The following is a 12,117-nucleotide window of genomic DNA, read 5'->3' as shown; positions in this document are numbered from 1 at the left end:
GCTAAACCCCTGAGGTCTCGCTCTCTCCTGGTGGAAGGCGGTGGGGCTTCCCAGGGGAAGTCCACACCCATAGATGTTGGAAATGGTCATTCAGTCCATCCCCCACCCAGTGCAGGACTGGGCCCTACCAGCGTTGGCAGGGGAAGGACAGTCTTTAGGTGGGGGCAGCGTGTACCTCTAGCAGAAGCAGCCCTGCAGGGGTGCAGCTCGCTGGCTGAGGGGGCTGTTTTCTGGATGTTTGGGTGTCTCGGGCTCTTTGAGGATGGGTGTGTGGGGATGTTACTGCGTGGCTGGCACTGTGATGGTTGTGTTCATGTTCTGAGGTTCGGCACATCGACCCATTTGTCGGGCTGCCCTCCAGGGCAGTGACTGTGGGTCTCTGTGGTGGGAGGGGGGGCAGTATGCAGGGCTGAGTGTGTTTGTCCAGGGTTGTGGCTGTTGTGGGATGTGTTGCAGTGTGGGCAGGCAGGCCAGTGCCCATTTACCCAGGGAGCCGGGACAGTTGGCTCTGCCAAGCCATCTCCAGGACACTTGCCCAGGGCATTGGCATGTGGCCAGGTGCTGTTGGGGGGGCAGCCCAGGGCCTGTCAGGGTGTGAGATGAGCACAGGCCTTGGGGAGGGGCACCCCACTGACAGGACAGGGAGCTTGTGAGGTGCGGGGGACGCTGGGGCAGCCCAGGGCCTCTCCCTGAGACACAGGGTGATGGCTTCCCCCCACCCCAGCTGCTGCGGGTACCCGCTGCAATGGCACAGAAGAGAAGCTGCTGCTTCAGCACCTTTCCCATCCCACCCTCCACCTAACCCAGCTCCACTGGGGAACTGTACAGCTCACCTCCTCCTGCGGGGTGAGGCCTAGCAAACTCGGTAATAGGCAGCACCAGCACCCCCGGTCCTGGGACCTCTGCTGCCCCCAGTCCCACGACACCCCCAGCCTGCTCCTCCACACCCCCGCAGTTACCATCCCCCCCAGCAACACGGCTCATGGGGCCACCTGAGGGATGGGCGCTGGCTGGGCTAGGAGCTCTGGGACACCTCCAGCGCCCCAGCCCTCCCCTGGCTCCCTTCCATTCTCTAACCGGCGCAGGGGCCAGCCTGAATTGCTCCAGGCCAGGCTGAGCGCTCAGGAGAGCAGAAGTGGTTCCCATTCCCTGCTCTGCCCTCCTGTGGACTGGCAACCTCGCCCAGCAGCAATGGCAGCGGGCTGGGGCAGAGCCTTGTTTTGTCCCTCTCCCCAGGCCTGGCCCCTCCGCTATACGCCCCACACTCTCTGCAAGGAACGGCCTGGTTTCGCTTAGCCGCAATGCTAACCATGGAAACTGAGGACTAGAGCCCCTGTGCCAGGCGGGTAACCCCACATGCCCCGCGCTTCCCGCCCAGTGCAATTCACTCACTGCAGCTGGGCTCTCAGCCAGTGCAGCTAAGACGGCTTACAAGGCCTACAGCAGGGGTGCTTGCCTGTGCTCAGAACCTGCCTGCAGCGAGGGGGCTGGCCGGGACCACGCGGGTGGCTGGAGCCAGGCCTGCAGCCACAACGCAGGGTCCATCTCTCACACTCTGAAATGTGAGCCCGCTCGCTTGAGCTTAGGAGCAGGGGCGGTTCTAGGACTTTCAACGCATGTTACTTGTTGGAGTGACATCCCCAGGGGGGCAGGATTGCCCGCTTTGCCCAGAACAGCCACATGGCTGGCTGAGCTCTGAGGGGCCTTTGCTGCCTTTCTCCTGTTCCTGAGGCTTGGCAGAGAGCACTCAGGCTCTGCCACCTCTTGCCCAGTGCCAGAACCCAACAGGCCCCAGGGCAAGTGCTTCCAAGCCTGAAGCAAACATGTCCCTGGCCTGACACCTGTGCGCTCCCGGCAGAGCGGCACAGGTGCTGGGGGACCTCAGTGATGGACATCCGGCTCGCATGACGCTGGCCCGGCCATGACCACAAGGCAAGCACCAAGGAGCTGCTGCCCCGTGTGTGTGCCTGGCGCCCATGACCCTGCCCTGGTTTCTGAGGGCATGCCTGCCATTGACCAGCCCTGCTCCTCCCTAGGCCGCATCCCCTGACTGTCCCCTCTCAGGCCAGGCCACCAGCTGATGGCATCCTGTGTGCCAGCTGCCATTACGCAGCAGGGTCAGCACGGGCAGGTCACCCCTTCGGGAGCGGTGACCCTGGGTTCAGCCCGCACCTCGCCCCAAAGCGCTGGGTAAGCATCACAGTGGGCAACGAGGCAAAGCCTGAGTGAAAAGGCTTCTACTGGGCTAAAGAGGCTGTAGGCCTCACCTAGCGCCCCGCTGCGCTGGTAAACTTAAGAATGGCCTGGTGCCTTCATCCCCCGCCCCACCCCCACCCCGCCCAAACAGGCACCGCTGTGTCAATCTGCTCTTCCTGCGCAGCCCCCTGCTGCATTCCCTGCCCCGGCACAACAGCCTCATCCCTGCTAATGCGTCAGGCCTGGTCTCGCAGCCTCCTGAGCGGCTCGCCAACAGGTGTTTCACCCCCCCCCCCCCAATGCCCTGTGTCCTCCCTACGCGCTGCCCCACAGTGCTGCTGTTAGCGCAAAGCCAGACTGGCTCACTGCCCATTCCATAACCCAGCGTGGCCATGCAGCCCCGAGTCCACTCACCAGGTCCTAGACGGCCTTCACTGCACAGCCTGCACCCAGCCCTCCAGTAGCCTAGGTGTGGGGGGTGGCGGAGTGCCCAGGATGCCAGCCCAAGCACAACTGTCTACTCTTGGGCACAAGCCAAACATGAGGCAGCTGCACTAGTGCCCCGTGCCAGCCTGGGCCACACTGCATCTGCAGACAAGCCTGCAGCCCCACGCTGCCCTGCCTAGAACAGTCCCGGCCCTCCATGTCTCATCAGGCAGGGCTAGGTCACCGTGTGCATAGAGCGCTCCCCGCTTTCACAGCTGGATGGCAGGCTCAGAGATCATTCGCTCAGCTGGTCTGACCTGTTACAGACCCTGTTACCTTTTCACCCTGGCTGGAGCCCGCCCAGGAACTTGCATTTGACTCAAATGCATGATTTAGTTGGGGATTGGTCCTGCTTTGAGCAGGGGGTTGGACTAGATGACCTCCTGAGGTCCCTTCCAACCCTGAGATTCTATGATTCAAGTGTAACTTGTTTGGCTAAAGCAGGGGTCGGCAACCTTTCAGAAGTGATGTGCCAAGACTTCCTTTATTCACTTTAATTTAAAGGTTTCACGTGCCAGTAATACATGTTAATGTTTTTTAGAAGGTCCCTCTCTATGTCTATATATTATATAACTAAACTATTGTCATATATAAAGTAAACAAGGTTTTCAAAATGTTTGAGGCTTCATTTAAAATTAAATTAAAATGCTGATCTTACGCCGCCGGCCTGCTCAGCCTGGGATTCCGTTCACCTAGGCCGGCAGCGGGCTGAGCGGGGCCGGCGGCCAGGACCCCAGCTGGGAAGGGGCCGGCAGCCAGCGGGCTGAGCGGGGCCGGCAGCTGGGATCCCAGACTGGCAGTGGGCTGAGGGCTCAGCCCGCTCTCGGTCTGGGGTTCCAGCCACCGGCTCCTGGCTGCCAGCCCCGCTCAGCCCACTGCTGGTCTGGGATCCCAGCCCTGCCCACACAGAGTGGGTACCTACCTTCTCCCTGCTTCTAGCTCATTCTCTTCCTCTCGCGCTGCACTGAGCTGAGGGTGGGAGTGCACTGAGCACAGGGCTGGGGGTGAAGGAGCAGGCTGGGGGTTGGGGTGTAGGGTCTGGCCAGGAGCTAGAATGAGGGAGGGGGCTCAGGGTTGGGGCAGGAGGTTTGGGTGTGGAGTGCTCACCTGGGCAGCTCCCATTTGGTGCAAGGGGTGCAGGCAGGAATGTGGGGGGGTGTGCAAGCGTCAGGGCATGGGTATGGGGGGGCTGGGTATGTGTGGGAGGTGCTGGAGTAAAGGCTGGGGTTGTGGGGGGTGCAGGGGTCAGGGCAGAGGGCTGGGGGGGACTAGGGTCATGGGGGTGCTCCCAGCCCTCTGCCCAGAGCGGCTCACGGTAGGGGGCTGGAGGGGATATGCCCCGATTTCCCGCCCCCATCCCCACCTCTTCTCCACCTCCTCCCTGGAGCAACACGCTCTAGCTCCGCTTCTCCCGCTCCCTCGCAAGGGCCATCAGCTGATCTTGGCAGCAGGGAGGGAGAGGAGGAGGGGCAGGACCCCAGCACCGCGGCGGGAGGGGGAGCTTGCCTGCCCTGCAGCAGCAGCCGGCAGGACCAAGCTTCTTCACCCTGCCCCGGGGGCGGCGAAGAGTGGGGCAGGGTGGGCAGGATTTTTGATGGCTCGCTGCTGCCTGCCAGGGTCCCGGCCTGGGTTCGGCAGCGGGCTGAGCGGGGCCAGCGGCTGGGACCCGGCCAGCAGCAGCGTGCCCTTTGAAATCGGCTCACGTGCCGTCTTTGGCACGCGTGCTATAGGTGACCAACCCCGGGGCTAAAGCATCTTCCAGAAAGGGGGCCAGCTGTGATGTGAAGCCTTCAGGAACTGGCCGATCCACCCAATCCAGCAGCTGAACCACACTTCAACATTTGGGCCATTGGCCATTTCAGCTTCCAGCCACTGGTTCTTCAGCTGCCGTTCTCCACTCGCATGAAAGCACCCACTTGGCCCCTCGTGCACCGTACGCCCATCCATCTTCCTTCTGCAGAGCTGCACGTGCTGGCGGCCTCAAGGCTCTACCTTTGAGGCATTTCATTCCACCCACAACTCATTTGCGTGGCTCTTTTTTTTGCACCCTCTCCAATTTTTCCACACCTTTCTTAAAACATAGCCCAGGCCTGGTGGCGGTATCCCACTCTGTCTCACCAGTCCCGCCCGCGGAGGTAAAATCCTCCCCCGGCAGAGAGAAAACACAGTGACACAGCCTGAGGGCTGAGGCATGAGGAGGACACCATGGGCCCCGGACTGATGTGGGTCTGCAGGCAGAGATGACCACGGGAGAGGCACCACCAGGAGAGGGCATGCCCCTAAGAGAGCTCATCCCAGAGATTGCTGGCAGGAGGCACTGGTGAGCGAACCATGTCACGGTCTTACAAAGTAAAGAATAAGGATTACCACACCGTTCTTCTAATGCCCATGATACAAAATCACACTGCTGGCACCCCAGCCCACACACCCCCTCCAAAGGGGAACAGTGGAAGTAAAGCTGAGACTCAAAATAAGACAGTCCCGCTTACTTCAGTGGCCAGGCCAGCGCCAGCTGGGTTGTAGAGGACACCAGAACCCAGCCAGAGCAGCAGTGTGCGGCCGGACCTAGGCCTGGCCTGCTCGGGTCTAGTTCCGTGTGGTTCCTTCATAGCGTTCATGTCCTATAAAGAGCAGGAGCCCCAGTGAGGCCAGGAGCCTAGCTGGCAGTCACTGGCTACACTCAACCCTTTGAGGATACACAGAGAAACGTTCCACTGAGTGCCAGGCTGGGGCACCAGCTGAGGCCTGGGAAGGGCAGTGGGCAGAGGAAGGTTGGGGGCCCACTTGGCTCCAGTCTCCCCAGGAGGGGGGAGGGCACAATCCCTCAGGATCAGCTCCTTGACTCTCCTGGAGTGATGTGAATGCTCCTCGCCAGGTGACAGCATAGCAGCAGCCAGTGCATGCAGTGTGGCGGAAGGAGCAGCGAGGGCAGCCCTAGCCCAGAGGACCCCACAGAATCAGCAGGACATGGTGCTACACCAGAGTAGAGTGAGGGAGGGAGTGATGGGCTTGTGGCTGATGTGCTGGCCCAGGCTGCAGGAGCTCCACCCCCAAGTGCCAGTCTCCCTGCGTGGCCACAGCCCGGGACTAGGCCATTACTGACATGGGAAACATCATGGGCATTGCTGATTGACCAACAGCTGCTGCAAGATTCCTGCAGTGGGACAGGTTGGTGACAGGGGATAGGCAGGCTGGTGGGAACGGCTAGGGCCTAGGAGGAACATGTTTGAGAGTTAGACCATCAGAGGAGTGAAGTTCTGGAATAGCCTTCTAAGGGAAGCAGTGGGAGCAAAAGGCCTATCTGGCTTCAAGATTAAACTCAATACGTTTATGGAGGAGATGGTATGATGGGATAACATAGTATTGGCAATTAACTCATCTTTAAATATACATGGTCAATAGGCCCAATGGCCTGTTAGATGGGGTGGGATCTGAGTCACTACAGAGAATTCTTTCCTGGATAGCTGACTGGTGAACCTTGCCCACATGCTCAGGGTTCAGCTGATCACCATATTTGGGGTCGGGAAGGAATTTTCCTCCAGGGCAGATTGCAAGAGGCCCTGGGGGTTTTTCGCCTTCCTCTGCAGCATGGGGCACGGGTCACTTGCTGGAGGATTCTCTGCTCCTTGAAGTCTTTAAACCACGATTTGAGGACTTCATAGCTCAGACATAGGTGAGAGGTTTATCGCAAAAGTGGGTGGGTGAGATTCTGTGGCCTGCGTTGTGCAGGAGGTCAGACTAGATGATCATAATGGTCCCTTCTGACCTTAGTATCTTTAGTCTAAGTCACTCACCTGTGACATGGGGATAATCCTGCCTGCGGCCCCAGGCGTCAGATCTGTGCAGGCAGCACCGACCCTGCAGGTGCCATGGGGTAACAGCAGCAGCTGCACCATGCTTACCTACCCTCGGATGGCTCCAAACACCAATTCAGACCCTGGTGAAGCTGAAGGCTTCAACCAAGCTCCCCCCAGCCTGTGCCCATCCCCCAGGACGGTTTGGCCTACCCCCCACCTACAGCCACAGCCCATGCATCAGCGAAAGCAGCTGCCTGGCCTGGGGGCCTGTGGAGACGCTCGCCCAGCCAGCACGAGCACGGGAGGCGGCTGCGGCCCCATACACGCAGGCCTGCACCACCCTAGCAGCACTGACCATGCCCAAGGATTGCCGGGGCTGTGATGGCCCCACAGTGAGCTGACACGTGGCTCAAAGCCCAGTTCAAGCCCCCAGGGGGAAAGCAGGGGCTCAGTGACATGCTGCAGGCCCTGAGTGCTGGCCTTGCCCCGGCCATCCCAGCACAGGGCCGCCCGTCTCACCGCTGCAGACGGGCAGGGCTCCTGGAGCTGCAGGCGAGAAACCAGTCAAGGCAGCGGGGTGCTTTAGGCAGATATTTATTGTCACAGGGGGAGGGGAGCCAGGACAGCAAACCACTCTGCAGAGAGTGACGGAGCAGGGCGGCCAGGCTGTTCTTACCAGTCTCCTACACATGCTTGTAGGAGCAGCACAAAGCTTGCTTCACAGCAGCAGAGAATAGACAGCCTTCTAATGCCAGCTTGGAGCTTGACAGCTAAGCAGCTGGGCCAGGCCCTGGACAGGAACCACGACCGCCCCCCGCCTGCTGAGCGCCCTGCTTTGGGGACAGTGCAATTCCAGCAACCTTCATCTGCGAGGGGATCTCATCTGCAACCTTCATCTGTAAGCCAAGGAAAGAGACGCAGTGGAACCTGACTCCAGGTCCCAGCAGAGCAGGGCCTGGGCTGCAGAGACTGAAAAGAAGGGTGCTCTGGGGCCAGGAAGGTGGAGTTCAGCACAGGCCAAGGGAGCTCTGAGCAGAGAGCAAGTGGGTGGGTGGGTGGGAGGCAGCTAAGGGCACCAGACGTCACCCTCTCTCCCTCCATGTGCAGAGCAGCAGCGACCCCAAGCCAGCAGCAGGGAAGGTAGGAGAAGCTCAAAGTCCATGCTCCTCAGGTCTCCCATGCCCCGTCTCAATTTCCATTAACGGGCTGCAAAGACCATGTCGCTGAAGGCAGGTGTGCTCTTCAAGCCAGCCTGCCTGCGCAGGGCGATTACAGGCCGAGGCAGTTACCCAGTGTTCGTGCCAGACACCCAGCAGGGGTAGGATGGGGTTTGGCAGCTTCCCATAAACCCCTGGCCCAGAAAGAGCAACAGGTCACTTCAGTGGCCTTCTGGATCCCTTTGAATGACCATCTTACCGCCTGGGGAAACCGAGCCAGCAGCCACTCACCTGCCCCCAGAATCTGGGAATGAGCTTGCAGTTATGGGGACACGTGCTCCTACCCATGGAGCAGAAGGGTGTGGGGCCTGCTCACTGCACACCTGGACATGCTCGCAGATGGCCTGTCACTGCAGTTTGTAAAGGAAGCAGTGGGCTCCTCCTGGGATACAGGCAGCCAGCCTGGCAGGACAGCCAGCTCAGAGCCCACAGGAATGGGCAGAGGCCAGGGGCTCCCAGAAGGAGAGTAGCAGCTAGTGGGGCCAGGTGAGCAATGCAGAGGGGACCCTGAGGTAGCCATGGGGGTTGGACAGGCTGGCTAGCACCTGCACTCAGCAGTAGGCACGTACTGTCCCCACAGCCACTGCAGGGCCAGCCTCGCTCGAGACCTGTTCCCAGGTTGAGGGCAGGTTAGCAAGAATCTTTCAGGGGCAAAGGCATTTGCTCGCTGGGTCCCCCCTTCAGTGACTGGCCTGCCTCAGCACCAGCAGGTCCACAGGAAGAAAGTGCAGCCTGGCAACGGGGGGGTGGGGGAAGGACGGGGTCACTGCGTGCTGCTCAGAGCCCTGCAATAGCCAGCAGGAACCTCTGCCTCTGCTCTCCGGACAAGGGCTGCTCGGTTTTCTGCCCTCGGAGGATTCAGACACAAGATGATGCAGGAATTACACAGCAGCATCTGCCGCACGAAGGGAGGCAAGAGAAACACGCTCACAGGAAGCCTCTGGGGGACAACACTTTACCGGAGCTAGACTGCTCGAGTCTTAGCCTTGGTAAAGGGGACATTTAAACTCCGGCAACACACATCTAATGAGTCACTCTAGAGCAAGGAGTTAATTGCTGAGAGATGCCAGTTCCCTCAGAGATCAGCGCTGGCTCGCTCAGCGTACGCACACACAGCGGATCAGTACAGTGACACAGGTACAATGATAATACAGGGACTGGAGCCCTCCTGCTACATCGCCTCCCAGGGCCCACTGGACCCACACAGCACACACAACTCACGCAAACAATGGCCGCTCCGGAACAACAGACTGTCCAGTTTCCATCAGTGCCAGAGAGGAGCCATCCCCGGAGCTAGGACAGCGCCCATTCAGAATGTACTGGGGGGGGCGGGGGGATGGGCAGTTCCACTGGGCGCCACCCGGCAGCAGGAGGGCCGAGGGCGGTTAGAAGATGGGGATGTAGTTGTCAATCTTGGTGCGGTGCCGCTGCGCAATGCACTCGGCAATCCACACGATGTTGCGACACTCCTGCTCCTTTAGCTTGACAAAGGCGTAGAAAACCCCGAAGTGGAACTGGTTGAGGAAAGCCAGCTTGTTCAGCTTCACCTTCGAAAGCAAAGGGCATGGGTCAGTGCCCTGCAGCACTGCCTCCCCCCTCAGAAACCTCCATTCCCAGCCCCCCAGCAAAGCCACCCAGAGCTCTGGAGAATGGGGCTCCTGGGTATTTGCTGGGAGGGTGAATGGCCCCAGCCAGAGTGGAGCTCCTGTTGCAACCAGCAGTGCAGGCTCAGTGGCTACGCGGAGTCCATAGGAAAAGCCTATCCTTGGGCACCAGGAGCCATTGCTGCCAGGGCAGGGGGTGGTGTGTGGGGAGGAGAACAGGGACATACCCACCAGGTTTGGGTTGCCACTGTCTTTCCAGGAAAGCCCCAAGAGCCCTTTGCAAGCTTCATTGGTGATCCCTAGACTCTACAGTGAATCATCTGGCAGGGAGTAAGGGAGTGGGAAGAAAAGCAGGGCTCCCCACAGCTGCCAAGCCAGGCCTAGAAAGCTGGGGCAGGTGGCATGACACAGAACATCTGAGCCAGTCCCCCCGCCCACCCATGTGACTAACTCTGCTGCTGGACATCCCTTTGCAGACGCACTGGAGACTTCCACTGAGCAGCAGCTCCTAAGGCTCACCACAGAGGGTCCTTCCCTCACCTCATGCTCGAAGAAACGGTCCTCCAGGGTTTTGTCTCCAGGGTTGCTGCCGGCTCCTTCAAACAGCAGTTTGTATTCCTATGGCAAGAGGAAGGGGCCAAGGAATGCATCAAAGCAAGAACCCAGCACAGCATCAGCATCATCCCTCCCGGTCCTGCTGGAGCAGCAGGCTTCCTGCAGAGTGCTTATCCATCAGCCAGCCCTCCTGGCCGGTGGGGGGTTGTCAGCCTCTTTCCCACCCTGCAGAAAGGAGCGAAGTGCCAGCTCCAGACAGAAACCCTTTCATCCCAGGCAATTTCTCACAGCAGCCTTCACCACAGACGGCAAGAAACCACGATCAGAAGTGAAGCAGACTCTCGTCCCTCTGCCAGGCTGCCAGCAGCAGGGCATTGGGCTGGCTCCTGGAGGAAGGACAGGATTCTCTGCAGCAAGCACTGATGATTTACCACCCACTTATATTATTTAGATATAGGGCACCTAATCTGGAGTGAGTGTGTCCACACAGGCTTGTGCTGAAACTACAGGTGTCAAGGACAGCAGATTTGGAACCTGGTGTAGACAAGTGTAAATATGAAACTGATTTCATTGCTCTGGTTCCAACAGGAATTAATTCAGGACAGGTCTCTGGCCTGTGTTATGCAGGAGGTCAGATTAGATGAACCCAGTGGTCCCTTCTGGCATTGGAGTCTATGAATAAACCAGGGCTACTCTGTGTGGGCACTCACTGGTTTAAACCCGGCTCCTGGAGAGTTTACAGGTACAAGCTAACTCAGGCAACAGGTAAACCAGGGCAGTGTGTGTTGAGACAAGCCCTGGGCACAGATCCCTGCCATGGTGTATCACTCTAGGGGAGACGGGTCTCTCCATCCCCGGCTCTCAACAAGTTTCATGCCATCTGAGCAGGTCCCTGGCAGGTTTCCAGGTCCTCGCCCTACAGCATTCTAACGCTAGGGTCCAATTGTACGGCAGGGGGTCCCTTCAGCCACCACCTCCACTGCTCCGTGACACCAGCCAGGTCTGGGAGAACAGCCTTGCAGCGCCTCTTGGCACGGATGGAGACATGGGGGCTCAGAACTAGGTCTGAATGCCCCCATGCAGCAGATGACTCAGGCTCTTCAGCAGGGGCAAAAAAATAAACAGCACCTTGTATCCCACCCTGCAACCAGCACGGCACCGAGTGACGCCGGAGGGAGCCCGGTCCAGGCCTCTCTCAGCCAAAGGAAGCGTTGCTGTGACAAGAGCCCCTGCCAGACGAACCCTGAAACGCACCAGGGGTATCCCGCCCCCATCCTCCTCCGTGGCTGTTGTGCCACAAACTCGCTGATCAATCTGCAGAGAGCAGTCCAACCTGGTCCACAGTCAGCTCCTGTGACCCCCCGAGGGTACTTACAGGGTAGTAGTCCGCTACTGTTTTGACTTGCTCGTAGTCATCTGCTCTGGCTAGCTGGGCCAGCCCCTCAGGATAGAGCTTTCCGCAGTGAGGGAACAGCTTAGCTCGGTCTTCTTTGGAGAGCTCCGTGCCAAACGAGTTAATGGTGATGATGAAGGCTCTCCTGTCAGCTTCAAACTGAGAGAAAGACAAGTCGCATTAGGCAGTGCTGTGCCCGTCCCCCTTGGGTAAAGCGCAAACCTTCAGCTGCCAGTTGGCAAATCCAGCGCTCAAGCTGCAGGCTGATGAATGGAGCAAGGCCAGGACAGTGATAAAGAGAAATCTGGCTTCGTTAGGGCACGCGAGCGCGCTGGAGAGGGCACAAACCAGCCACACCTCTGCCACCCTCAGCAGGGCCAGGCTACCACAGCCTATGGCACAAGCCCGGCACACGTGGCCAAAGCCCCCATGCAGCTGCCGTTTGTGGGGCAGAATGCCAGGTGCAGAGGAGAGTCACCGTTCCTACTGGGCAACATGGCTTCGAAGCCGGGCTGATGAGCACTCAGTAACTGACGGATGGTCTGAAAACCTGGGGAACACATCTCGACTAATCGGTTTGGTCTCTGTGCTAGCAAATGAACTGCTTGTCCCACCTACTGCCCTCGGGCGCTCGTGTGCCGCATGCAATCACTGCCCCAGGGTTGATTTTCTAAAGCCAGGCACAGATTTGTGCAGCCTGTCTGCAGAATCACTGGTCAGATTCATGCATCTTCTGGCTCCTCGGCACTAGTGTGCAATAATCATAGGGTACAAGGCTGAACTGGTGGAGACAGCCTTGCAAGATGCCCAGCGTTGCACTCCAGTGCTAGTTCGCAATGGAGACAAGGTGCGTGAAAGCTCAGCCACAG

General features: G+C 59.1%; 1 protein-coding gene across 1 annotated transcript in view; it reads right to left on the bottom strand.

Moving 5' to 3' along the window:
- Positions 1-7,057: 7,057 nt before the first annotated feature.
- The window catches only part of ATP6V0D1 (ATPase H+ transporting V0 subunit d1), an 81,282-nt gene continuing 76,222 nt past the window's right edge, over positions 7,058-12,117 (bottom strand). The window contains exons 6-8 of the mRNA XM_073307281.1: positions 11,231-11,407; positions 9,841-9,918; positions 7,058-9,243 (exon numbers count right to left, since the gene is read on the bottom strand). Of these exons, the coding sequence (XP_073163382.1) occupies positions 9,082-9,243; positions 9,841-9,918; positions 11,231-11,407 (417 nt within the window). The 3' untranslated portion in view covers positions 7,058-9,081. The remainder of the gene's footprint in view (positions 9,244-9,840; positions 9,919-11,230; positions 11,408-12,117) is intronic.

Source organism: Lepidochelys kempii, chromosome 12 (assembly GCF_965140265.1).
Source record: "Lepidochelys kempii isolate rLepKem1 chromosome 12, rLepKem1.hap2, whole genome shotgun sequence".
NCBI classification, from domain to species: Eukaryota; Metazoa; Chordata; order Testudines; family Cheloniidae; genus Lepidochelys; species Lepidochelys kempii.
Note: the sequence above shows the minus strand (reverse complement) of the source record. Positions and strands in the feature narration are given on the sequence as shown.